Source organism: Diaporthe citri (assembly GCF_014595645.1).
Source record: "Diaporthe citri strain NFHF-8-4 chromosome Unknown scaffold_6, whole genome shotgun sequence".
Lineage (NCBI taxonomy): Eukaryota > Fungi > Ascomycota > Sordariomycetes > Diaporthales > Diaporthaceae > Diaporthe > Diaporthe citri.
In genome coordinates this window covers 27,859-55,129 of record NW_025064851.1, presented here as the reverse complement: position 1 = coordinate 55,129, position 27,271 = coordinate 27,859, and the positions used below count along the sequence as shown (strand labels likewise).

Sequence of the window (27,271 nt, the reverse complement as noted above, 5' to 3'; positions counted from 1 at the left end):
CAAGGAGCAGGCGGGCTTCCTCCTCTCCCACCCAGGCACATCACAGATCCGTCCCCGCTTACCGGCGGCCGTTCCTGTAGGTGGACAGAGGCATAATTCCCTTCCGTCCCTTCTTCTCTCCCTTGTTTCGCTGCTCATGCGACTCGATGTGGCGCTCCATTTCCGAGAATCTGAAGCTGCCGCCGAAATAGACGCCGCAGCAGCCGTGGTAGGGGCAACAGAGGGCGAAACCGGGGTCCTTGACATGCTTCTCGTCAGTGTGACGCTTGCGATCGCGGTCCCGGTACGGGCAGCCGGGGCATCCGCACTTCCGACCGAGGACGCGCTTGCCCCTGCTGTTGGTGCCCCAGCTAGAGCGCTTCTTAGTATCAAGGCGATCGTACTCAAGTGGCACGGGGACTAAACTAACGTAGGTTTCTTAGCAAAGGGGTACCCATGGCCAGCACGCGATGCAAGGAGCCGTAGAGCGAGCGCGTTTGGCGTATCCTGGTGGTAGGCGTGGTATTTCGCACCGAGGTTCTCCAGAGCGACGAGCTCCCGGTAGATCAGCTCGCCCTCAGTGTATGGTCGTGCAATGCCAGGGCGTGTGGCGTTGTGGTACTGCGCCGCGGCGGTCGCACCAGGAATGAGTCCGCACTCGGCGACGATCTCAGCAAGCGCTCGGCTAGCCTGGTTGAGGTCCAGGTTGGCAGACAGCTGAGGCGGCTTGGGCAACTGTCCGGTGGGTGCGGGAGAGGTAGAAGGAGGAATGGGAGGGATACGAGGTGGAAAGCCGAAACGGGGCACCGAGGCAGTAATGGTGACCACTTGGGCCTGGGTAACAGGGTGGATGTTGCTGGACATCTTGGCAAAATGTCTTGGTAGAGGATGTCTTGGTAGAGGAGTTGCGTGTTGCTTGGTTTGGCGAAGACCGAGATTGTCGCGATGTTGACAGCCACAGTTTGAGGAACAGGAGTGGGTTAAAAAGCTGTGGGCAGGCCAGAATTTGACTTGATGTGTGTTGACTCGCCGATCTGGGGACTAGGGCTATAATCACATTGACTGGACATGATGTGACACTTCTTTGGGGTCATGGAGCTAGAAGAATCCTCGAGGGTGCTGCTCGCCGGGATATAGAGCATGGGAGAAAGAGCACAGCCCGAGGCTCCACCGCCGGGCTGACCAGCAAGGCGACACTACAAACAGATCTATGTTGCTCGTGGACAGTGAGCCTACTTCAGAGGTGATTTAGAATGGCATACAGCCTATCTATTAGATGATGGTCTCCATGTGTACTCTATGGAAGATGTCGCTTCCATCACATCCAGGGGGCGATGGACATCACTAGACCAAGGCACTTGACGACTCCCCTTGTCGCTTCCAAGGAGCCGTATGGCCAAGGGCAGACCATTACGATGCCCGCTGTCTCGCAGATATGCACATAACTGTATCCATAAGGCCAGGCATGTTCATCTCGCTAGAAATGCGCATACTGTTAGAGACATTATTGATGAGTTAGTAAATGAATGATACCTCTCGATAGTCTAGAAGAATCCCGGGAAGGCCACATGTAGAACAAATCGGAAAGTCATATTAGATGTTGTGCCTGGTGATATGTCCGTGCAACATGGCTCTGCTCGACACCCTGTACATCTTTCTAGGTGTCCAATATATGTGTTATGGTTGGTGCTACCGTAAATCAAGTCGTTTACGGCCTCACATTCTCATGCATGAATTTGTACTAGAGTATGTCTAACTGTTGGTGACGATGCACATTGCCAATACTCCAACAAGGTAGAGCACGCATAGGGCGTCACGGGGATCAGTGCATCTGTACATATCAAAGCTCATGCCTAGACAGATCATCATTCACTGTGGGGTAGCAGTTAAGAAGTGACTGAACCTCGTATTTCCTAGCACTCCGCTTTATGACCACAAGAACATGGTATGTGCTCCTCCCCTGTAGGTACGTCGCTGAGGCAACGACGCCGCATATGTCTGTCTGTTCGGCATCCCGTTTGCCTGTATCCCCAAACCCTCGCTGAAATTTTGAAGGAGCGTATTCTTTTGTGGATGGTGGATCTGCTGCACGTGTTTGGAGCAGCCAGCAAAATCAGGGACTGCAAACGAGACGTCGATAGGACATGGTCCCGTAAAACGTACCACCTGACTTGTTTCCACCCAGCAGATTGATTTGACAAGTCATGGGCGAAGACAGTGCCATGATTGTTCGACTGGACATGTCTTCTTACACCTATCACATCAAAACTATCTCCAACCACTGAGACCGTGGTATGCTGACTGCTCTCGGCGTGGTGTTAATGTCTTGACAGAACCAACCTCATCCGGATATCCCATCTGAAGTACTGTCGTCCCATGCCTCTGGTAGATAACTTCGCAGTGATTCCTGACTATTTCACTACTGTTGTATGTGCCGTTTTGGCAGAGGAGATAGCTCGGGCAAGGTATCTCTAGAAGCCTCACTCGTATGTCAGGTCTTCAAAGTCAATCAGTTCATTGCCATACATAGGCAGAGGAGGCAAATGATCAAGACACCGAACAGCATACATCGTCCGGCCCACAGCGGCTAGGTTAGGATATTTAATTTTATATGAGACCGGGGATGCATTAACCCAATGGTCGGAGGCAATGTCATGGAGCTGCAAGAAATCCATTGTCTCCATGCTTTCCAGAGGGAGAATACCACTTAGGATGAGAATATTTATGCTACCAATTGCCACGGTACTGTGCTCCTGGCAGGTATTCGGGATCGAGGCCACCACCAAGACGTGCAGGACGCGGCCGTCGCCACAACATCGGTCAGACCGAGCGGGGCCAGAACAAAGCGAGAATAGAGATACACGATGTCCAATGCCGCCATACCGGTACATACAAGGGTCTGATGAGAAAATAACATGGCTTGTAAAATGAGATATCCCTTGAGAGAACAAATATTCGCACCTGCAAAAACGAATAGTACACTGGTACATTACCAGCACTAAACCAATACCCATACCCAATTCGCACACCAAGCACCCAGCACCCAGCACCCAGCACCCAGCACCCAGCACCCACAAGCCAGCACCCACGCGCCTAGCACCCATACACCCAGCTCTCATACACCCAGCTCCTATAAACCCAGCAACTACATGCCTAGCACCTATGTACTTAGCATCCCATTACGTATATAAATTAGGTATAGAGGTATCAGGTATATAAGTGTTAGGCATGTAGGTATTAGATATGGAAGTATGCAAATAGGCTTAGGTGATAAGCTCTGATTAGGTGTAGTTATGGCATAAGTGATGTACTGGTGTACCATCCGTTTCTACAGGTGGAATATCCGTTCTCTCTCCTGATATCTGTGCATGCATATCGGTGTATGTCTGTCTCTGATTGCGGGTAAAGTTGGTAAGCGGGAATAAATCGGACACACCTATGTACGACAATTTAAGGTTTCGTGCCTATGTACTAAGTAAGCATTTGAAGGAGTTGCTAAAATCTGACGCCCGTTGGTACCCGCTGAAGAAATCTCTCCCGAGGTCTCGGGTGGATCAAGTGCGACATACCCACTCGCAGGGAGCACCGCCGACTTGTGCGCCCCAGTTGCTGCCGATGGGGGCACTTTTAGAGCCCTTTGTCGTGACCAAGTCAGGAAAGAGGGATAAAATTTGAATTTATCTTGTGGAGAGCGTAACCCGTGCCGTTCGGAAGACCTCGGATCCGGGCAGATTAAATCATTCGACATCGTATGCAGTTTGGCAGGCACACCACAGGCAGGGTGACTACATGCACATTCCATCCTAAAGTAAACCGGTAAATATATATGTATATAAAAAACAGTGCAATTTACATCGTTTTACTCATATCTCTCATTCCGTTATATAATTTGTATTATCTATAAGTGTACATATCACCTCTGTGTAGTACGTGTCCCTGAATGGAAGTTAAAGTTTAAGAACACTCTTAGCGGATTATAACTCATCAATTTGTCAACAACCAAAAGAGCAGCTGTTACACTAATTATACATAGGAGTTGACAAGACTGGCGTCCTCCCATGCCTCAGGATGGTTGGCATCCGCAAATGGTGATTGAAGGACTGTGATGGTGTCGGTGCAGCTCCACATTTGCTTCCACACGGCTGGTGCCAAGACACAGCGGAGACGTACTTCAACGACGCGCGTCTATCCCCTTCGATGTACACTCTCTACTGTATGCTAAGCTTATGCCAGGAACATTGCGGAGTATGGCCCCAGTTGTCGATCAGCCTATGATACGCATAAATGCTTATCCTGAGGTACTTCGCTGTAGCCTGGACTACAGTAAGTCCCCAAGTGTATCTTGAATTGCGAGAGCTCCCCCTACCTTTTTGAATGGTTGCGCCGTCTCTCAATTCTCTGGATGAATTCTATCCATACTCAAAGCGCGTACCATTAAAAAAGGACATACGGTTTCTTTTTTTGCCTTTCCCGTAAAATGCCATGTCCGGCTTAGACTCGTTGTCAGATACTTGGCTTAAGTGTCCACATTTCATCGGCGCCCACTCTATTCAAGTTTAAAGTCCCATGCACGCCGGAGCCGCACCGAAGATGGAAAGGTCTGAGAACGCAATATGGAACTTTGAGAGTCATGCCAGTCAGAACCCATATCAACAGTGACGTCTTGCATCGGCACGGAGATATCAGTGGATACAATCTACAACTTGTATCCAAACGACTCTAGACCGCCGTATCTTTACAGTAATAGTCTAACAGGTTTTTACCCCATCCGTATTAACTACCAATGTAGATAAGTGGTCGAGTACTGATATTTTACTTATCAGTACAAGTACTGCTACCTCGTCCAGGCCTCCATGGCGGGTCTTAATCTGGCTCGTATTTCGTGGATTGCCATCTGGGCAACGGGCACCCGACAATGCGGAAGCCAACCTTCGTGACGCAAGCACCGACTTCAGCTCAAGGGGCTGGAGACTTCAGGAGACCGGGTCATAACCTTCCGATCATCGTTTCGCTAGGATAACTTGAAGAGATCGTTGTTCAGACTCCGGATATATCAGGACTCATCAAATATATCTCACGAGGACCATCTTGTAACTCTGGCCCCCATCATTGCACATTATTCTCTATACTTGCTCAGAAACATCTCACGTCGTTCAATCCCGATGAAAATGATATTTGATTTTGCCTTGTCCTTGTTGCCTCTGGCAAGCTACGCCTTTGCGGATTCGGATCCTCTGTCCTGCCAACATTCCACTTCCTTCGCCGGGAGCTTCCCCGGCTGTACTTCGTTAAACCAAAGAAAATCATGGTACATTGGACCCTTGGATGTTGCTAGCTACCACTACTTGAAGCATACGCTGATACTGCGGAAGGACCTCTCCGACGGACGCCGAGAAGAAGTCGTACATCTCCCCAGAGGTCTGCCTCATGAATTCTGTGCCCAAGTTAAACTTCACGGGTTCCCAAAACATCTGGGACGACTTGATGTACACTCACATTGTTCAAGCAAATGTCATTCACAACAATGGTCCCTTGCTTCCGTGGCACAGGCTATACAGTGAGATCTCCTCGCCACTTCATTCCCACCCAATGATGACTGACCGGGGCTACTATAGTGCGCGTGCATGATGTGTACCTGCAGTACGAGTGCGGCTACACCGGAGCGCAGCCACACTGGGATGAGATGGCGGACGCAGAGGGCGGGCCCTTGAATCAGTCTGCCGTCTTCGACCCTGTCACCGGATTCGGAAGCGGCGCCGTGGATGCAAACGGGTGCATCACAGACGGGCCTCGTGTGAATCTCACGATGCACCTGAACCAGAGCAGCAATACCGCCAACGCCTGCCTGTCTCGTGAGCTTGACCAGGAGAATTTCTACTGGGCGAACAGCACTTACATCGACGAGTGCCTGGTTCTTGAGACGTACGCGGATGTTTGGAACTGCTGGGGCACGAGCCGCCATCTTGCAGGGCACTTTGGAGTGGGCGGCACGGTAGGCTACCCTTCCCCTCTGGAGCGTTATTAAACGAAAACGGGATGTCTGATGGTGTCTAGATGTTGGATGTTGTGTCAAGCCCGGGTGACCCGTTCTTCTACTTGTATCACACAAACCTCGATCGCTTATGGTGGCAATGGCAGTCTGTAGACCTGACGGCCCGCCTCAACGACATAAGCGGCTCAACGGTTGCGTCGGATGAGTTCATCACTCAGATGGGTCTTGGGTACCCGGGCCGAGAGCTCCTGGACCACGACGGGGGTGATGGCAACGTGACTACCATGAACCACAACTTGTGGACTTCGGGTCTACTTCCAAACATCACAATAGCAGACGTTATGGACCTCCATAGCGACTTCAACTATGCTGAGTATGTTAAGTAGGACCTTGGAGGATATTTGGGGAAACTAACATGTAGTCTTGAGTCTGCATTCTCGCCCTCCCAACATTTCCAATCTTTACTATGCGACCTGGATGAGGACTCATTAGAGAAAAGTCAAATACACACTGAGAATTCATTCCCCTTGCCTATGCAGAGATCGATCATTGCGTGCAAAATCTGGTGAGAATTTCAAGTTGCACTTGTGGCATGTCATATGTTTTACACAGCGTAGACGCCCTTGGAAAGGCACAGCACTATAGCCCGGGCACAACTAAGCTTTCATTTTACTAGAATCTATGTCACATCATGCTGTGGATTTGGTCAGATCACGAAGCCGTGAGTATGCCGAAGTCGAAAGCGCATGGTGGCGATTGACCTGGAGGCCTAGATATGTTAAAATGTCGACGTCGTCATAGAACACATGTGATACTAATTGAGGGCTTCGTCGTCCGCTAGCAGTATTGAGCATGTTCTCGACCTTCTGTGGGATGACTGTCACGAGAGGGACTGAGAGAAATAGCAGCTGGCCTCAATTACGTCAATTCAAGTTAAGCGGGCGCTGTCTTTTTTGGGTAAAAAGGAGGCCATTCAGATGGCCCTGGGGCGCTGCAGAAGTAGGCACCAAGACGGCGTGTGGCGAGGGTTCAGTCGGCCGATATTGTAAGCAGCAGGCTGCACTGCACCCACGCACCCACGCACCCAGACACACATCCCCTCTCAAGTGACCTAAGAAGAAATGGTTGGTCTTGTCATTGGCCTCAGCCATTTCACCGCAAGCACCGACGGAGCTTTCGTGCAGCGGGGGGATACAATTTCGGGACCGATTCTTAGCATACCCGGCCACGTGTGTCGCCTAGCGTCCAATAGAAAATGACGTTCGGCACTTCAGCTGACCTGAAGGAACTACACACCCTACCAGCACCTGCGACTCACAGCCGCGCTGACTGGAATTGGAAGTTGATGCTGGGGTAGTCCGACGGCCCTTCCATCGGCAGTGCAACGGCCGTGGCACAGAACAGGCTTCGCTGCGGACTGGGGCTCGGGATGATGATACATTAATAGACGTGGGGATGAACTGGTTTGCAGTAGTGACGGACGTCCCGGCTTCTGGCCAACTCTGCCAAAAACCCGGAGGTGCCTTTCTACATAAAGAAGCACGCACCAAGCGACAAGGACACTGTCGAGCTGAACGTTTCAGAAGTTCGGCTTCAGTGTCGAGTTGATGCTCGATATGCGAATGCACCCGTCCTGGCAAAATGTCCACGCCGCCTAGGATCGTGTTAGAGGTGCCCAGGGAGCCCAGCCTTGAGGATGGCCCGTGGTCACCAAGATGGCCAGAACAAGCGTACTATAATGATGCTCCCTGGAGGCCAAGAGCCCTACTTGATGAAGAACACGCAGAACCACGTTCAAGTTTAGACACTATTGCAACACCATACAACCCTGGAGAGCCCAAGAAGGACCCTGATCTTGTAAGTCACACCACGCTTCACACAACTACTTTATTTATCTTCGTATCACCAACGGCCCGGTGTGATGTGCAACCAGCTAATCACATGAGGTCACGATCGAACAGGTAGCATGGGACGGCCCAAACGACCCAGAGAACCCCAAGAACTGGCCGATGGGCAAGAAATGGGCCACCACGATGGTGGTGTCGGCCTTCACCTTCATCTCGCCCGTGTCGTCGTCCATGGTGGCGCCAGCACTAGGGGTAATGGCGCGCGACCTCCACATTCACAGTGAAGTTGAGTCGCAGATGACGCTGTCCATCTTTGTGCTCGCGTTCGCCATCGGCCCGCTCTTCTTCGGCCCCCTGTCCGAGAGCTTCGGCAGGAAGCCGGTCCTGCTAATCACCAACTTCCTCTACCTGATGTTCAACTTCGGGTGCGGTTTCTCACAGACCGGGGCCCAGATGCTGGTCTGCCGCTTCATGAGTGGCATTGGGGGTAGTGCGCCTTTGGCTGTTGGCGGTGGAGTTCTGAGGTAAGGCTGTTTGTCACTTCCTCTTGCTTTCTATTTGCCCCAGGGACCATGCCACCGGCTCTGAACATCTTGACTAACTCTGTCTTAACCAGTGATTGCTGGGCCCCAGAGCAGCGCGGCAAAGCCGTCGGGATATACAGTCTGGCACCGCTTCTTGGCCCCGTCATCGGGCCCCTGGCCGGCGGCTTCATCGCAGAAAATACCACGTGGCGTTGGGTGTTCTACGCAACGACCATCGCCGCCATCGCGATCCAATTCGCGGGCGTCTACCACCTGCCCGAGTCTCATGCCACTATCATCCTCGAGAAGCGCCGCAACCGGTTGGCCAAGAAGACGGGCAACCGGAACCTGTACATCACCAAGGACAAGCAAGAGACGCTGCGCCAGGCCGTCGCCACCTCCATGGCGCGGCCGACGCGGCTGCTGGCCACGCAACCAATCGTGCAGCTTGTTGCCCTGTACATGGGCTACCTGTTTGGCCTCTTCTACCTGATCCTGTCGACCTTCCCCACCCTCTTCGGCGAGGTCTATGGCCAACCTCTCGGCATCAGCGGCCTGCACTACATCTCGCTGGGCCTGGGCTTCACGATCGGGGCGCAGGTGAACGCGCAGATCACGGACCGGCTGTACAAGAGGCTCACAGCCAAGCACTACGAGAAGCTGCAGAAGGAGAGGCCCATCTCGTGCCACTGCAACTGCTCGTGCCACAACGTGCACCGCAACAGCCTGCTCCCAATAATGGCCCCCACGATGCCGCCCGGGGCGCCCCGAAAGGGCCGCCCGGAGTTCCGGATCCCGTCCATGTTCGTCGGGTCGCTGCTCATCCCCGTCGGGCTCTTCTGGTACGGGTGGAGCGCGCAGGCCCGGCTGCACTGGATCATGCCGGACATCGGCATCACCATCTTCGCGGCCGGGTCCATCACCTGCCTGCAGTGCATGCAGGCCTACATCATCGACTCGTACATGCGCTTCGCCGCCAGCGGCATGGCCGCCGTCATCGTCCTGCGCAGCCTGGCCGGCTTCGGCTTCCCGCTCTTCGCGCCCTACATGTACTCGGCCCTGGGCTACGGCTGGGGCAACAGCGTGCTGGGCTTCGTCAGCATCGTCGTTGGCATCCCGGCCCCGTACTTCTTCTGGTTCTATGGTCAAAAGTTGCGTTCCAAGTCGAAGTACGCTGTTGGTTGAGGGGGATGGGGGGGGGGGGGAAGTTGTTACGGTATGTAAGTGAAAGTCATCGTAATGCTGTCGGCATTGAAGCATCCCTCCTTTGGTTGGTGTTATGGCGCAAGGGGCTTTCTTGTTCCATCAGGGGTCACATCTTCGACTCCATGACATCCCGATACAACGGGAAATGAAAGATTGGCGTTGGAAATTCATTGGCATAGAATGTACATGAGGCGATGACTGGCATCGTCATATTTTGGCGTCTATTTAAATCTATTTACTACAATCCATGTGGCGCCGGTTTGATAACGTCGCAAACAGTCAAATGATTCACTTGCAATGTAGCAGGGAAGAAGCAAAGCTGTGGGAGCAATGCATTGCAAAGTTATCACAAAAAAGTCCAAAAGTGAGACTCACAGAAGCAGAACACAAGACATGGATGGCGCACAACAACCTTTCCATTCTTAATCTTGGTAACCAACGTCCCTTGGCTGCATGCTGCAAAGGTGCTTGAGAGGGACGCAGGAAATTTCATAAAGATGTACCCATTATCCGCGTGCCGATTGTCAAAGGATGTTGCCTGTCTCACGGTGACAGGACTAATTGCACTAAGCCCCGGCTGAAAGCAGCGGCAGCTATTCCAAGGAGAGACGAGTGATTCTCTTATGGAATAGGAATGGCCTCCGTCCAACTGTCTGGAGCTCAGGCAGCAGTAGGTGCATCGTGGCAGTTGATCCGAAAGAAGAAAGAACGGCAAAAAGCATGCGGTGAGGCGAGATCGAATCGCCGACCTACAGATATCATGTCTGAAGTTGCCTTCAGTCTGTCGCTCTCCCAACCTTTTTCTATGTTAGTGGAATTTGTATTTATCACAATCCATGTGGTTATTAAATACTTACTGAGCTATCCCCGCTGATAATGTGGTTCCGTGTCCATTTTTCAATGTCATATAGAGTGTACAGCTTTTCCCACCTTGATCACCCTGGAATCCCCAACCACACGCAAGCGCCCCAGTGGAGTGGACACACACTCAGTTCAAAATCGCTGGTTGCCCTCTGATTCTACTTCTAACCATGTATATCTATGTCCTGGTTGGAGAGACCGTGACATACTAGAGCCGACGGTAACGCTAAAATGTCCGTCGTACTTTAGGTCTACCACGCTCGCGACCCTTACATGATAGGCGGACCTCTAGAGGCTGTTTGACTCTGTGCGGAGCCTTCGTCCACAATGTTGGATTATATCTAAAAAAGAGTTTCAAAGAATGAGGACTTGTAAATAGGATGATATGGTGGCTTTTTCCCTTTTCAGTCTAGTGTGATGTACCAGGAGTACGAGAAACCTTCCAAAGTTGACTCGCCCGTCTAGTGTATCATCATAGGTATGTTAATTATTTGGACATTTCGTATGGTTCACGCAGCTTCAAAGTTCCTCCGATACTTTGGACTAACAGGAATGAGTGGCAGGTTTGAGCTTTGCTCCAATCTGGTTATGGTCATTTTTGTCAATAAATCTCGTCTCCCACCTAGTTAGATTTGAGATTTAAAAACAGACTCTCATCCTACAAGAAGACTTTCTGGACGAGCATAGTTCAATAAGAAACATTGCAGGCTTCATCACAAGAAATATCCAGCCAGCATGGGCATTTTCAACGCCAAAGTCGGCGACCCTCGTCGGACTCGGAGTACTCAACGCGATTCCGACCTAACTCCACCGAAGAATACAAACACGCCTGTCTCCCCACAAGAAATCGTGGAGTGGGAGCGGATCTATAAAGAAAGGTTCTCCAGAGCGATAGTATTATCGACCTACAAACTGGAACCACAATCAAATGGCCTTTGGAAACCTACAACGGACCGCTGCTGGCAAGACCATCTGGACACCCACCTTGGTTGCAATCAATGCAACCCGCGCTACAAAGGCTTAAAACCAGAGCCTCTGGCCAAAGAGCTGGCAGAACGAACAAGACACGAGCTGTGGTATCCAACGTTTGCCAGGCTGTGGCCCTCGACAGAGGTCACATGCGTCGAGTTGCAGACTTGCATGGGCAACAGGACAAAGTAGTAGCATTTCTACCACTTTTTCACATATATGGTGATGCCGGCCCTTTTCATTTCATCTCCTGTCTTGCTTACCCCGAGACTTGAACATCTATCGTAGGCAGCGGCTAACTCACCTGCGTCTCTCTTTTCACAGGACTAAATGTTCATGCTCTTCGGCCAGTCTTCGCTGGGTATCATACGGTCCTGATGGCCAAGTTCGATTTGGAAAGGTTTTGTTCAGTGATCCAGCCTCATCGAGCGACAGTGGCTTACGTTGCGCCGCCAGTAGTCCTCGCCCTGGAGAGCAGTCCGGTCGTGCAGCGATACGATCTTTCCAGTCTCCGGATGATCATGTCAGGCACCGCCCCTTTGGGCAGTGACCTTATCAAGAGACTCTACGACAAGCTGAACATACCACTCAGGCAAAGCTATGGCTTGACCGAGACCAGCCCTGCAGCATTCTCACGGAATTGGGCTGACTGGGATGAAGCAATCGGCTCTGTGGGCAAGTTGGTCCCAAACATGCAGGCCAAATACATGACCCTAGACGGCGACGGTAGCCCGCCGATGGAACTGCGCCTGGGGGAGACGGGGGAGATCTACCTACGGGGGTCCAATATTTTCCAAGGGTATCACAATAACCCAGAGGCTACAGACCAAGCACTCACTGCCGAGGGCTGGTTCCGCACGGGGGACATTGGCCACCAGGACGCCAAGGGTAACCTTTTCATCACCGGTAGGGCCAAAGACCTGATCAAGTACAAAGGCTTTCAGATCGCCCCGAACCCACTACACCGAACCCAACGTATTGCAATACGTGACCCAGCCAACAACTATACAAATAGATTTGGCTAAGATACTTACTGCTTTTTGACAACTCATCGTCATTGCATACTTGACACTTGTCCTCCAGGTAAAATCATCTCGCGCGTGTCTTGTACTTCCAATCACACTCAAAACAACGAGATTTTTAGCTTTAATGAAAAAACCTCAGTCTGCAATTGGATGTCATTCTTCGGAAGAGCATAGTCGCATCGGCCATTCCATTAGGCGGCGAGCAGTATGTAGTAGAGAGCCATCGCAAGAATCGACTACTATTCGGGGACAATCGGCCCGATACTTCTCCAGAAATCGCATCTCGCCCCGCGTCCCCCTTCCCAAGCATACGCGTCCACGACCCGGAAGTCGTTTCTCAATCCCGGCTCCGAACGCAATGTCACATTCCTGTCCTTGTCCCCAGCTACCGTGAGCGGCCCGCCGTTCCGGACCTGCACCGCCGTGAACTCGTAAGGGGTACCGCCCGTCTGGTTGAAATCAATCATCAGGGGTTGTGCAGGGCAAAACTCGGGCCAGCGCTCTAGGGGGGTGGGGCTCCGGGCCAGCACTGCTGTCCGCCCCGTTTGCCGCGCCCGAGGGGACGGACGGGTCGCCGAAGCGCACGAAGTTCCCCCAGCTTAGCTGCAACGCGCGCAGGAAGCCCGCGCCTTGGTTCCTGCGCGGGGGGCCGAAGTAGGCTTCTAGGTCGTAGCCGTGTAGTGCCGTGGGGATCGAGTATTGGTACTTGTAGCTGTGGTGTCCCGTGCCGGGCGAGCTGAAGGCGGTCGCGAGCCAGTAGGATGGGCACATGAAGGTCGTCTCGCCCAGGATGAGGTTGGCGCGTTGCTGGTGCCCGGATGCGATTTGGCTGGTGGATACCGCGGTGGCGCCGGAATCTTCGGCGGTCGGATACGTGAGGGTGGTGTTATCTGACGGCGGGAGGGAAGGGTAGTAGTATAGAATCCTGTTTGCGTCTTCGACATCCAGAAGAGGGAACGTATGGAGCAGCCATGCGATTAAGTCTTCTTCCGACGTGATGGTCTGTGGTGTGTAAGCAGGCCCTTCCTCCGCAGTGTTGCTTGTGAGGAGCCTAAGACCATTGATCCTCCGTTTGAGGAGGGCCTGACTTGGACTTTCGCGAATGAAGTGTCCGTCTGTGACGGGGAGAAATCCCCAGGATCCAAACGTGCCTGAGGTAGAGATATTATGAGACGCCTGCTGAAGGATGAGACTATCCTGGGACTGAAGACATTCGAAGATCGTCTTGGTCGTGTTTCCGTACGCAAAGCTTGCCGGACATCCCGCTGCCCCGGCAAAAGTATAGTACGCTCGGGTAGGCAGGAAATCATTATAGTTGTATTGCGTTGGCAGGTATGGAGACGCAGCAATGGACTAGAATGGAATATCAGCACGCTCGATTGCAGACTATGGCACCGGCCACATACACTCGTGAAGAGGGAGGTTCCGAGGGTCCCTCCATATGCAATGGTGTGAAGCACTGGGTCATTTCGAGTCAGCCATCTCCGCTTGTGTTTTCTAGACAAGTTTAGGCTTTTTCTCTTGCTCCTGGCAAGCCGTAGATTCCCGAGGAATCGAGTAGTAGAACATGTGAGAAGAGGCAGGCAAGGAGTGCTGGGGTTACTTACTGACTGAACCCGCCCCAGCTGACAAACCCGAAATGGTCACTCGTGAAGGATCCCCTCCAAACTTTTCGATGTGCTGTTGGATCCATTCTAGGGCAAACTGTTGATCCAGAAGCCCGGCGTTGAGGGTGCCGCGTCGGACCACCTCATCTGAGGACAGGAAGCCGAAGGCCCCAAGCTATAGCATTAGTGAGCATTCAAAGAATCTAGTTATTCGTATTTTCAGTTGAGCATCTTACCCTATATTGAATACCCACGCCTATGAATGTGTTGTTGCTCGTCATGATAATCGAAGACAAATCCTGTTGCCCATTGTAGAATCCATAGCCACCACCATGAATCCATACCAGGACCGGCAGATTGTCAGCGTTGGCGGGCGCATACACATTTAGGTAGAGACAATCCTCATCGCCGAGGACGAAGTCGTTTCCTGGTACCGCGTTGAAGCTCTGTGGGCAAATCGGCCCGTAGGATACCGCAGGCTGCACCGAGGTACGGTTCAAGGCTGGTCCCTGGGGAGGTTGCCAGCGGAGGGACCCAGTTGGGGGTGCCGCGAAGCGGATACTGTCAAAAAGTTAATCTAAAGACACACGCATGGACTCATGGTCAGAGGTCGTATACCCACCCTTTGAAAGTGTTCAATCCAGTCGAGGCGTTGGCTACACCTTTGTAGATCGCATATCCTAAGTCAACTTGTACCGAATCGTTTCCACTAAATATATTGCTACTCTGCAGATGGATGAGAGCATCAGTTGAAGATATCATATAATGGATTGGTGTTTGTAGACACAAGATTGTAAACGTTAAGAGGCGTCGTAACAGCGACATGTTATGATGCTGAGTGAATCCCTTTAGAAGCAATGTTAGCGGTGAAGGACGTTCAAGTTTGCTCATGTTGACCCGAGTGCTGTTGGAAGGTGCGAGGGTCGTATGCCCATACGCTAGCGCTAGCCTACAAATAGGCTCCTTTTAAGCGTTTAATAGCGGGGAGATTTCACTCCTTAATAATAATAATTAACTATTATTTACTTTATTGCTTTATTGCTTTATTAAGTTATAAGCTTAGCATTACTTAAGATATCTTAAACCATTAAGAAACATTAATACTCTTATTTTTATAATTATTTTTATATTTAAATTATTAAGATTTTAACATTATTAATCTTTATTTATATATTATTATTATACTTTATAATAATTATTATAATTAATAATAATTTATAATAATTTAATATTCTTACCTTATTTAATATTTTAACTACTTACTCCTTTTTATTTATTTATTTATATTAATTAATATTAATTATTATAAATAAATAAATATATAAATATTATTTAAAATATACTTAAAGATATATAAATATTATTTAAAAGATATTAAATATACTTAACTTTAAGCTTAATTTATTATTTTTCTTAAAGTTAAACTTAAAAGGAAAGAACTTTTTAAATTAAAGAGTAGCATAAAGTTACGGCTTTTAATTTACTAGCCTTAATAAATACATTATAAGCATTAAGGAATAATTAAATAAGAATGCAGCCTTTATAAAATAAAAAAAGCTTAATAATTAAGTTTTTATTATGCTTTTAAGCTTAATATATTTAAGCTTTATAATATTTATTATATTATATATAAAATCTTTTAATGCTTAAAAAATATTAATTAATTAATTTAATTATAATATTAATAACTTAATTATTTACCTTTTTTATTAATTAATAAACTTATAATATAAAAATAGCTTTAATTTATAAAGTTATTTAAATACCTTTTAAAATCTTTAAATAAAACTTTATATTAAAACCTTAATATTAAAATAATTAATTAAAAAGTTAATAAAGTTACTTTTTAAAAGTAATAAGGTTAAAAGATTTTTTTTCTTAATAATATTATTAAGTATTATAAATAATATTATTAATAACTTAAGTAATTAAAACCTTATAATATTTTTTAAAATTAAATTTAAGATAATAAATATTATTTTTTATATAAAGGTTAAATAATTTAAAGCTTATTTTATCTTTATTTAAAAAAGGTTAGTATTAAAAAGTATAAAAAAGGCTATAAAGTTTATATTAATAAGTATTAACTTTATATTAAGTAATAAAAAATATATTTAATATTATATATAAAATTTTATATTTATTAATTAATTATATTTTAATTATATAAAGTTTGCTAAATATAAAGCTAATTAAAAATAAAAAAAGAATAAGAAATAAGTTACTATAAATTAAGCTATAAATAAAAAAGTTATTAAAATATTTAATAATAATAAAAAAGATATAATAATATTATATATTAATATTTTAATATATATAGCAAAGTTATTAATAATTATAAATATTTTAATATTATAAATTTTTAATTTTAATGCTTTAAAGTATATAATAAAATATATAAAAAACTTTAATTTTTTATAATTATATTTAAGTATAATTATTATTATAAGTAATAATTAACTTATTATAAAAAGCATTAGCTTTATAAAAATCTTTTTATAATTATTAAATAAATTAATTATTAAAAGCATTTTTATTAATATTTTATATAATTATATATTAAAGAATATTTATTTATTTAGCTAAATTATAATTTAAAAAAGGTTTTAATTAAATATATAAGGAAATAATATCTTTTTATTATTAAAAGATAATAAATTTCATAAAATATTATAAGCAAAGTTTTAATATAAAAATTTTAAAATTTAAATAATAAAAAAAAACTTTATAATATTTATAATATATAATAAATTTTATAAAGCTTTTAATTATAATAATTTATTAAAATTAATTACTTAATGCTTATATAAAAATAAAGATATTATATTAAATAAATTAATAAATTTTTATTATAAATTATGCTAATTTATAAAGTTTATTAAGAAATACTTATATTTATTATTAAAATAATAATTTATATAGCTATTTAAGTATATTTAATTTAATTTATTAAGTAAATTTTTAATATAATTATTAAAAAACTCTTAATACTTTATTTTATTTATTAATAATTATACTTAACTTTATTAAGTTTACTTTATTACTTAAAAGAATAATATTTTAAATATTATTAAGGAATTTTTAAATATAATTAAAATTTAATTTAACGTAAAAGTTAAGATATTTAGTTTAAATAATAAAGGTAAATATATAAATAAAATAATTATTATAATATTTTAAAGATATAAAATTATTTATAAGAAATTATTTCCTTATTATTATAAATTAAATAATATGCTTAAAAAGTTTATGCATATTATTATTATTAATGCTTATATAATAATTTATAATAAAAACTATTAATGTTTATAGCTTAAAGTAATTTTTTATATAATATATTTATAAAATTAAAAGTTATACTTAGCCTTATTATATTAAATAACGCTATTTAAGGTGCTTTATAAATAAAAGCTTAATATTAAATATTTTTAATTATATTTTTGCTTTATATATTTTTATATTTTTATTAAGGCTTATAAATTAAAAATGAAATTATTAAATAAAGCTAAAAAGATATATTTTATAAGATTTAAGGCTAATAATAAAACTTTCTTTTATTTATTTATATTACTTTAAAAAGTTATTATAATTATAATATTAAGCTATATTATTTAATTTAATTTAATAATAAAGATTATATAAATAATTAGCTAATTAAATAAAAACATGTTACTTAAAATAAAAGTATTATTAATATTTTAATTCATAAAACTTATTAATAATGCAAGACCCGCAAACAAACCGCTTAAATTTACAAGACCCGTTAATAAATTACTTAAATCCATAGAATTTATATAATTATAGAGTTTTTAAAGATAATAAATTTAGCCTTTATAAAAAGTAAAAGAAAATGCAAATATTACTATAAATTATTTTAAAGATTTTAATAATTTAATATTAATTAATATAAACTTTATATTAAATCCTACTTAATTAATATTAATTAATGCTAATTACCTTAATTAAATCTTTACTTAAGCATTATTTATTAATATAATAAATATTAATAATATTTTTAATATATATATATAGGCTATAAAAAGTAATAAAAAAAAATACTTAGCAATAAGCTATTAAAAGGGAACTTAAATTATTTTTAAATATAAATATATAAGTTAAAGTACTTATTATTATAAATTAATATATTATTAATCCTTGCTAAGTTTATATAAAGAAGTTTAATGCTTTTAATAAGCTTATTTATTATAAAGCTTAACTTATTGCTTATAAATATATATAAATCCATAATATAAATTATAATAATATTTATAACCTTATAATGCATTATAATAGTTTAAGATTAATTATTATTATTACCGCTATAATAAGTTAATAGCTTTAGCAATTTAATATTAAAATAATATACTTATATAATTATTTAAAACATAATATTTATATATAATTACTATAAGAGTATTAAATATTATTTAATAATTAGCAAGTTATTTTAAAACTTTTAAGTGCTTTATATAAACTTAAATAATTAAGCTGCAAATAATTTAATATTTAATAAAGATAATATTTAACCCTTGCATTTTCATTAAAAATTAAATTATCATTACTATTTATATTAATAATATTCTTATTATTAAGAGTTCCTTTTAAGTTAATAAATTTCATACTAAGCTTATGCAATATTTTAAATATAAGGATCTTAATTTTTATAAATACCTACTTAAATTAAAAATTATATAAATTAATAATAAAATTTACATTTCTTAAAAGGAATATACTTAATGAATTTTAAAATACTTTAATATATTTAATTATAATTAAAAATAAATTTTATAAATTTAAATTTATTTCTATAATAAGAAGAATTTAATGATATTGCAATAAATATAATAATATATTAATTGCTTATTAAATTTATTAATTTTCTTATTATTAAAATAAAACTTAATCTTATATTTTTATATTATTAATAGGGGCAAAGAAATACGTAAGGAATAATACTGCGCTAAATTCCGGCTAGCTATAAAAAGCTAGCTTTTATGCTTATTTTAAATATTTTTAAAAAAATTAATTCTTTTCTTTTTTTATATATTTAATGCTTTAATTAAGCTTTTCTTATTTTTAAAATTTTTTAAAATACTTGCTTTTTCCCTTTTTTAGCTCCTTTTTATTCTTATCTTCCCTTTTTATTATATTAAAACTCTTCCTTAAGTTGCCCTTAAAAGAATTTAGCAAAACTTATTCCTTATTTATTTAAATAGCTTATCTTTATTAATAATTTAGCTTAAGTATAATTTTAATTTTATATATTTTTAATTAATAATAAAGAAAATAAAAAATTAATTATAAGTTAATTATTTATTAATTTTATTTTTATTTATTTTTATATTAAATATTATTAAATTATTTTATATTTTAATTTAAAGCTTTAATTAAAGCTTATATTTATCTTTAACTTATTATAAAGAAAAGTTAAATATAATTAAACTTATAATAATATTATAAATATTTTAAAATTATTTTTTAATCTTAAAATATTTTTTATACTTTTAATATTTAAATAAAATATTACTTTAATTTTATATTTATATATTATTAAGCTTTAAATTTATTTTAAGTTTTTTATTAAAAATTATACTTAAATATAATAATAATATAAATTTAAAATTAAAATAATAAATTTAAATTTTATAAATATTATTTAATATTAATTAAAAATATTTTAAATTTTTAATTAATATTTATTATTATTATTATAATTTTAAATTTAAAGTAAAAAAAGTTATAATATAAAATTAAAATGCTTACCTTACTTATTTATAAATTTAATAAGTAATATTATATTATATATTTTATATTAATTAAATTATATAAAAAGCTTAAATTTAAAATATAATTTATTTAAGCTTTAATTAAATTTAAATTTAAATTATTAAGAGTTTAATATAATATTAATAAATAAAGTATTAAATATAAATTTAAAAAGCTTTCTTTATTAAAATTTAATAATATTTATTTTTTAATAAAATATCTTTTTATTAAATTTATTTTATTTATTATATTTATTAATACCTTTATTCTTTAAATTTTAATTTAAATATATTATAATAATATTAAAAATAAATTCCTTAAAAATAATTACTTTAATTAAAAATATTATTATTTTTAAGTTTTTTTATTTTAATACTATTTTAATAAAAATTATTATAATATATATATTATATTTTTAAGCTTAAAATCTTTTTAAATTTACTTTTATTTTAAAAATATTTTTAAACTTTAAAAATTATTTATTTTTTTTATTTAAAGTTAAAAAAGGAATTTTAAGAAATTTATTAAAGAAAAAAGAAAACTTAATTTTATTTATTATTAATTAAAATATAAATTTTACTTTAATTAAACTTTATAATTTATTATTAATAATAAATTAAAAATTTAAATTAATATTTTAAAAGTTTTATTTTTTATTTATATAATAACTTTATTATAAATAACATTATTTATAATTTATAATTTAAATATTTTAAAATTATTATTTATTAATTTTCTTATTTAAATAATTAAATTTTAAAATTATTTAAATAATATTATATTACTTTAAATTTAATAAAAATAATTAAAAATATTATTATTAAGTAATTTATTTAAATAAATTAAAAGAAAAAGCTTTTTATTTTTTATAAATTTAATAATTAAACTTATTATATAAATTTAAAAATAATTATTAAAAATATTATTTATAATAATTTTTATAATAACTTAAAAATATAAAAAAGAAAAATTATAAAATATAATTAAAAACTTAATAATATAAATAATATTTTTTTTATTATAACTTAATTTTTTTATAAAGTATTTTTATTATATTTAAAAAAATAATTAATAAAAAAAAGGATTATTTATAAATTAATAAGGAATATTTTTTAATTAAATTTTAAATATATTTTATTAAAACTTATTAATTAAAAACTTAAATATTTTAAATAAAATAAATACTTATTTATATAAAATAATTTTAATTAAAATTTATTTAATATAAAAAGGTTAAATCTTTTTTAAAAAGTTAAATTAATTTTAATTTTTTAAATTATTTTTAAAATAAAAACTTATAAGCTTAATAATCTTTATTTAAATTTAATTATATTAATATTATGAAAAAATATAATTAAAATTTATAAAATATAAATAAATTTATTAAAAAGTTTATAAAATTAAAGCTTAATTTAATTAAATTTAAAAATAAATTTAAATATTATAATAAAATATTAAAGCTTTTTTTTAAAATAAATAATAAAATAATTTTAATAATAATAAAATATAAGCTATAATTTTAATGCTTTTCTTTAAAATAAATAAATTACTTAAAGTTTATTATAATTATACTTTTTAAAATTATAATATATTAATATAATAAACTTAAATAACTTTTTTAAAATAATTTATTAATAATTTTAAAGTTAAAAAAATTATTAATATTTTTTAACTTATTTAAAAATATTTAAGTTAAAACTTTTAAAATATTTAAACTTTATTTATATTTAATTATATTATAATTAAAATAGCTATAATTTAAAAAAATATATTTATAATTAATTAAAATCTTTATTTAAAAATAATTTATTTTATTTTATATATATAATAAAAATATTATAAGTTTATTAAAAAAAAAATTTATTTAAAAAAAAAAAACCTTATTAAAAATTTTAAAAATAATTTAAAAATTTAATAATTAAGAAAAAATTAACTTAATTTTAATATTTATAAATTTTATAAATTAAATAATTTATATTAAAAAAAAGCTTATAATTATAAATAATAATAAGCTATTTTAAATAAATATTATTATAATTAAAAAAAAGTATATAGCTAAAGATATTAAAAATTAAAATAAAGTTATAAAAATTATAAAAATTAATTAAGCTTAATTTAAAAATTATAAAAAAATAAAAAATAATTAATTTTAAATTATTAATAATAAATTATAATTAAAGAATAAAAAAAAAAAAAAAGAAAAATTAATTTATTAATTAAAATTAAATTTAAAAAAACAATATTAAGTTTTTTATAATAAAAATAAGTTTAATAAATATAATAAACTTAAAATTAAAAAAGTATATTTAATAACTTTTATTACTTAAAAAAAAAGTAGTTTAATAATATTAATTTAATTTTAATTAAGTATTTATTAATAATATAATTTAAAGTATATATTTTATTAAAGATATTTTTTAAATTAATATATTTTAAAAATTATATTAAAGGTTTATTTTTTAAAATTAATATTAAAATTAATATTTTAATTAATTTATTATAAATTATTTAATATTAAATTAACTTTATTATTATATTTATCATAAATATAATTAATTAAAAATATTTTAATTTAACTTAATTAATAATTTATATAAAAATAAATAATTATTTTTTATAATTTATTTTTTTAAATATTAAAATTAAAATATATTTTTTATCTTTATTATATTATAAATATAATAAACTTTTATATATTTTACTTAATAATATAAACTTAATAATATATAATAAAAATTTTATATTTTTAATTAAAGTTATAAAAAAGTAAATTTATATTAATTTAAATAAAATTAAAATAATATTTTTTATTATTAATAATAAAGTTCTTAATATTTTATATTATATTTTTTTAAAAATACTTTTTTTTAAATATAAATTTAATATTTAAATAATTTAAGAAATAATTTTATATTTATTTTATTTTTAATAATATTAAAATAATATATAATTTAAAATAAAAAAATTAAAAGCCCTTTAAAGTAGCTTTACTTAAGAAAGCTTAAGTTTTTTAAAAATATTTATTAATTTTTAAAAGCATTTCTTTATTTTTTTTAAATTTTAATTAAAGCTTAATATTAATTAATATATTAATTATATTAATATATTTTAATATAATTATAAAAAAAATAAAAAAGTTTTAAGTATTTTTTTAAATAAAAATATGCCATTCTTTTAAAATGGTTTTATATCCTATCTAAGGGATAAGCTTTAATACCCATTTCCCACTAAAAAATATTAATTCTCTTTGCCATTATATAATTTATATTAAACTACTTTCTGGAATTTCCTATATTTAATAAATATAATATATAAGTTTTATACTCTCTTAATAATATATAAATTTAATATCTTATTAAAATTAATTCTTATTTTATTTATATTTTATATTAAAAATTTAGCATTTAATTTATAATTTAAATTTTTATATTTATATACTTTTAATTAAATAAGCATTATTATTAAACTTTATATTATTATCTTATTTTATTATATAAATTATTTTCTTAATTATTTTAATAATAAACTTTTATTTTATAATACTTAAAGTTATTAACTTTAATTTCTTTTAAATATTTAATAACTTTATATTATTATAATATTAGCATTTATAATTATAATATTATTAACTAAAGATTAATATATAAGTTTATTTAAATTATTTAATCTTTTATATATATTTATTAATATATTTTAGCTATAAGTAATTATATTTAAAATATTTTATTAAAGATTTAATATTTCTTATCCTTTAAGATAATTAAAACGTTATTATTATTATTAGCATAGCATTATTCTTAATTAAATTTATTCTTAATATTATACCTTTATATTAATAAGATTTAAAACCTTATAGCTTATTTAATTTAAATATTTAATAAGAAAGTAAAAAAGCTTTATAAGTAATATAAAAATTAAAAGAATTTATAATTACTTTATATAATTAGCTTTATACTTATTATATAAATAATAATGCATAAGGCTTATATAAATTATTATTATAATAATAAGGCTTATAATTATAAAATGCATATATATTACCTTAATTATATTATATTAAGTTTTTATTAATTTTTTATTCTTTTTATATTAAATAATTTAATAAGAAATACTTAATATAATTAAGATTAAGAAAAAGTAAAGATTTAAAAGGGATTATTTATATTTAATTTATATAATGCTTTATATTATTTAAATTTAAGTTTAAATAATTTATAAAGATAATTTAAGTAATTTAATAATATAATAACTTTAAATATATTTATTATTATTAATAATATTATAGCTTTTATATAAAAGTTTTAAAATTATAAATAAAGGTTATAACATTATAATTATTCTTAAATATAATATAATGGAAATTTATTAATTAAATATATATAATAAGGTTCTTTATAGCATTTAACTTATAATAAGCAAGGTTATTATAAATATCTTAAAATATTATCTTAAAGCTATTTTATAATTTAAAGTTAATTATATATTATTTATATTATATATATTAAGTTAAAATTTATTATTTATATTAATTAGCTTAAGTATATTTTATAATTATTATATTATTTATATAGCTTTAATAATATAGCTATTATTTTTTAATAAACTTATATTATATGCATTTTTATTTAATGTAATATAAGGTAAGTCCTTAAGATATGGTTTAAGGCATGGTTTGCAATAAATTGCAACTTAATTTATACCTTAGAATGGATTATTTTTAATTTTATATATATTAAAATAAATATTTATTAAGTAAAGTTTATATTAATATATTATAAGGAATAATATAATAATATAATTTTTATATAAAAAGTAATTATTTTATATTATTATTTATAATTACCTTTTTAATATTAATATAAATTAATATTTTAATATATTTAAAGTATTTTATAAACTTTATAAGATATTAAGTATAATTTAATTACTTAAGTTAATAAGCTTAAGCATTTAAATGCTTAAGAGTATTTTATATTTAAATAAGGTAATATAAGTAATAATAAGATTAATATTATAAGTTTTATTTAATTGCATTCTTAAATTAATAATAATCTTCTTAAATATCATTTTTTGTAATTTATAATTTATTAAGGTAAATGCTAATATATAAATAAGCTTGCATTAAATATACTTTTTTATAAGAAATTTAAACTTATTTTATATTAATTGTATTTTAATTTTATTTATAATTAATAAAATTTACTTTTTTAATAATTTAAGAATCTTAATATTTTATATTTCTTTAAACTTAAAGAAAATAGTTATTAGTAGCTTAAAATGAATAATTATATTAGTTTTAATTTATAATTTTACATTATATTAATCTTGTAAGATAATACCTTTAGCTTTAAACTTTATATTATTTATAAATTTTAAATTAAGATATTAATTTTTATTTATTAAAATTAATATCTTATTTATATAAAAGAATATCTTAAATATATTTATTTAGCTATTATTTTTATAATATATAATTATTGCTTTTTATAATTAATTTATATTAATTTATATATAATATAAAATAAATATTTAAATAACTTAGTTTTAAGCTTTAGTAAATTTAATAACTATATTTATATTTAATTATTATTTTATAGCATTAATTAATATAATTACTTAAGTTTCCTTTTAATTAATTTATTATTTTATAATAATACCTTTATTATTTAGCTTTTATTAATATTTTTTATTTAAGTTATTATTATGCAATTCTTATAATATTTTTTAAAGATTTAGGTTTTTAATCCTTATTTATTTATTTAATATAATTATATCTTTAAATTTATTAAAGAGTTTAAAGCTTGCTAATTATTTTATTATTATTATAATATCTTAAAATGCAATATTAATTAGTAATTTATTATTATTATTATTAATAAAAAGGGCTATTAATATTTTACCTTTTGCTAAGAATATTATAAGGATAGTATTAATAAATAGAAATTAAGTAAAGTTACTTAGCATTATTATAATAAAGGTTTATTTAAATAATATATTCTTAGCATTATAATAACCTCTTAAATAATTTAATTTTTTATTAATTGTATTAAAAAGATAGCTAGAAATTATATTAAGTTTATTAAGTATTAATATTTTAATTTTCTTTTATTTATTTATTAATAAATTCTTTATTTTTTATAAGTAAAAGCCTTTTAAGCTAAGATTTATAGCTAAATATATTATTTTATTATTAATATTTATTATTATAAAGTTAATATTAACTATTATATAAAATAAATAGTAATTATTTATAATTTAAAATAACTTTTTAATAGCTTAAATAAGTTAGCTTTTATTAATATTATTGCTTTTATTAATATATAAAAAAAGTTAATTCTTTTTTATATTTTATATATTTTAACTTTTTATTACTTATAAGTATTGCATAATCTTCTTTATTATAAGTAATTATTAAATATTAAGGTTTTAAGCTAACTTAATATTATTAATAATAATAATTTATAAAATTATATTTAAATATTAAACCTTTATTAATAATTATATATAATAAATTAAATTACTTATATACCATTATTAATAATGCTTAAATAAGTAATATTTATGCTTATAACTTACTTATTATATTATATTAAATATTAAAGTTTAAGATTTTATTTAACTATATTTTTAGGTTTATACTTTTACTTTTAAAGTAAGATTTAAGTATGTTGTGATTTATAATATATTATATTTTTAAAAAGGCATTTATATTAGCTTATATAATGTTGCAATTTAATAAATTAATATTAATATTTTACTTATACCTTTAATTATTTATAAATAATATTTTATTTAATTTATTATATAGTAATTAAAAAAAAATAAGTCCCATTTTATACTTAATTTTTATTTATAAGATATTATATAAGATTTTTAATTATTTAGCCTTTAAGATAAGTATTTTAATTACTTTATTTATATTATTAAGGTTTTAATAATTATTAATAATATATTTACTTATATATATTTATTTACCTAAGCTTTTGCATTAACTTATATATTCTTAGCTAATTAATAAAGTAAGCTGCTATTTTTAATATAAAAAAATAATTTATTCTTTAAGTTCTTTTTTTATTATAATTATATTTTATTAAGATTATTAATATTATTATATTAAAATTTATATTATAATATAAAAAGATTAAAATATTATATCTTAGCTTAAGCAAGGAAGTTTAAGTTTTTACTTTTAAATTATAAGTTAATATATTTAAATAAGCATAAAATAATAAAGTAAGATATTTATATTTCTTATATTTATTATAAGAATAAATTATTTTTTTAAGGAAATAATATAAGATTTATTAATAAGAATTATATTTTTTTATAACTTATTAAAATATAATTAATATTATATAATTATATAAATATAGTATTTTATAAATTAAACTTTAATATAAGTAAGTAAGTAAGTAGCTAATTTTAATTTTGCTTTAAGTCATAATAATACCCTTATTTAAGTTTAAAAGAAGGTTTTAAGTTAATATTAATTTAT

General features: G+C 32.8%; 4 protein-coding genes across 4 annotated transcripts; 2 read left to right on the top strand and 2 right to left on the bottom strand.

The window, feature by feature from the left end:
• Positions 1-58: 58 nt before the first annotated feature.
• On the bottom strand, positions 59-843 carry INS49_012043 (uncharacterized protein; the record flags this gene model as incomplete). Its single annotated transcript, XM_043172749.1, has 2 exons — positions 59-350; positions 410-843. The coding sequence occupies 2 exons, from the start codon at positions 841-843 to the stop codon at positions 59-61; spliced, it is 726 nt and encodes a 241-aa protein (XP_043022046.1).
• Positions 844-4,569: 3,726 nt separating this feature from the next.
• Positions 4,570-9,527, top strand: INS49_012042 (uncharacterized protein; the record flags this gene model as incomplete). The annotated part of the gene is made up of 6 exons (XM_043172748.1): positions 4,570-4,615; positions 5,595-5,971; positions 6,034-6,344; positions 7,771-7,828; positions 7,933-8,342; positions 8,435-9,527. 6 exons carry the CDS (start codon positions 4,570-4,572, stop codon positions 9,525-9,527), a joined length of 2,295 nt encoding a protein of 764 aa, XP_043022045.1.
• A 2,181-nt stretch (positions 9,528-11,708) lies between these two features.
• On the top strand, positions 11,709-12,403 carry INS49_012040 (uncharacterized protein; the record flags this gene model as incomplete). The annotated part of the gene is made up of 2 exons (XM_043172747.1): positions 11,709-11,739; positions 11,814-12,403. 2 exons carry the CDS (start codon positions 11,709-11,711, stop codon positions 12,401-12,403), a joined length of 621 nt encoding a protein of 206 aa, XP_043022044.1.
• A 459-nt stretch (positions 12,404-12,862) lies between these two features.
• Positions 12,863-14,291, bottom strand: INS49_012039 (uncharacterized protein; the record flags this gene model as incomplete). The annotated part of the gene is made up of 4 exons (XM_043172746.1): positions 12,863-13,756; positions 13,810-13,862; positions 14,011-14,185; positions 14,247-14,291. The coding sequence occupies 4 exons, from the start codon at positions 14,289-14,291 to the stop codon at positions 12,863-12,865; spliced, it is 1,167 nt and encodes a 388-aa protein (XP_043022043.1).
• Between the last annotated feature and the right edge of the window lie 12,980 nt (positions 14,292-27,271).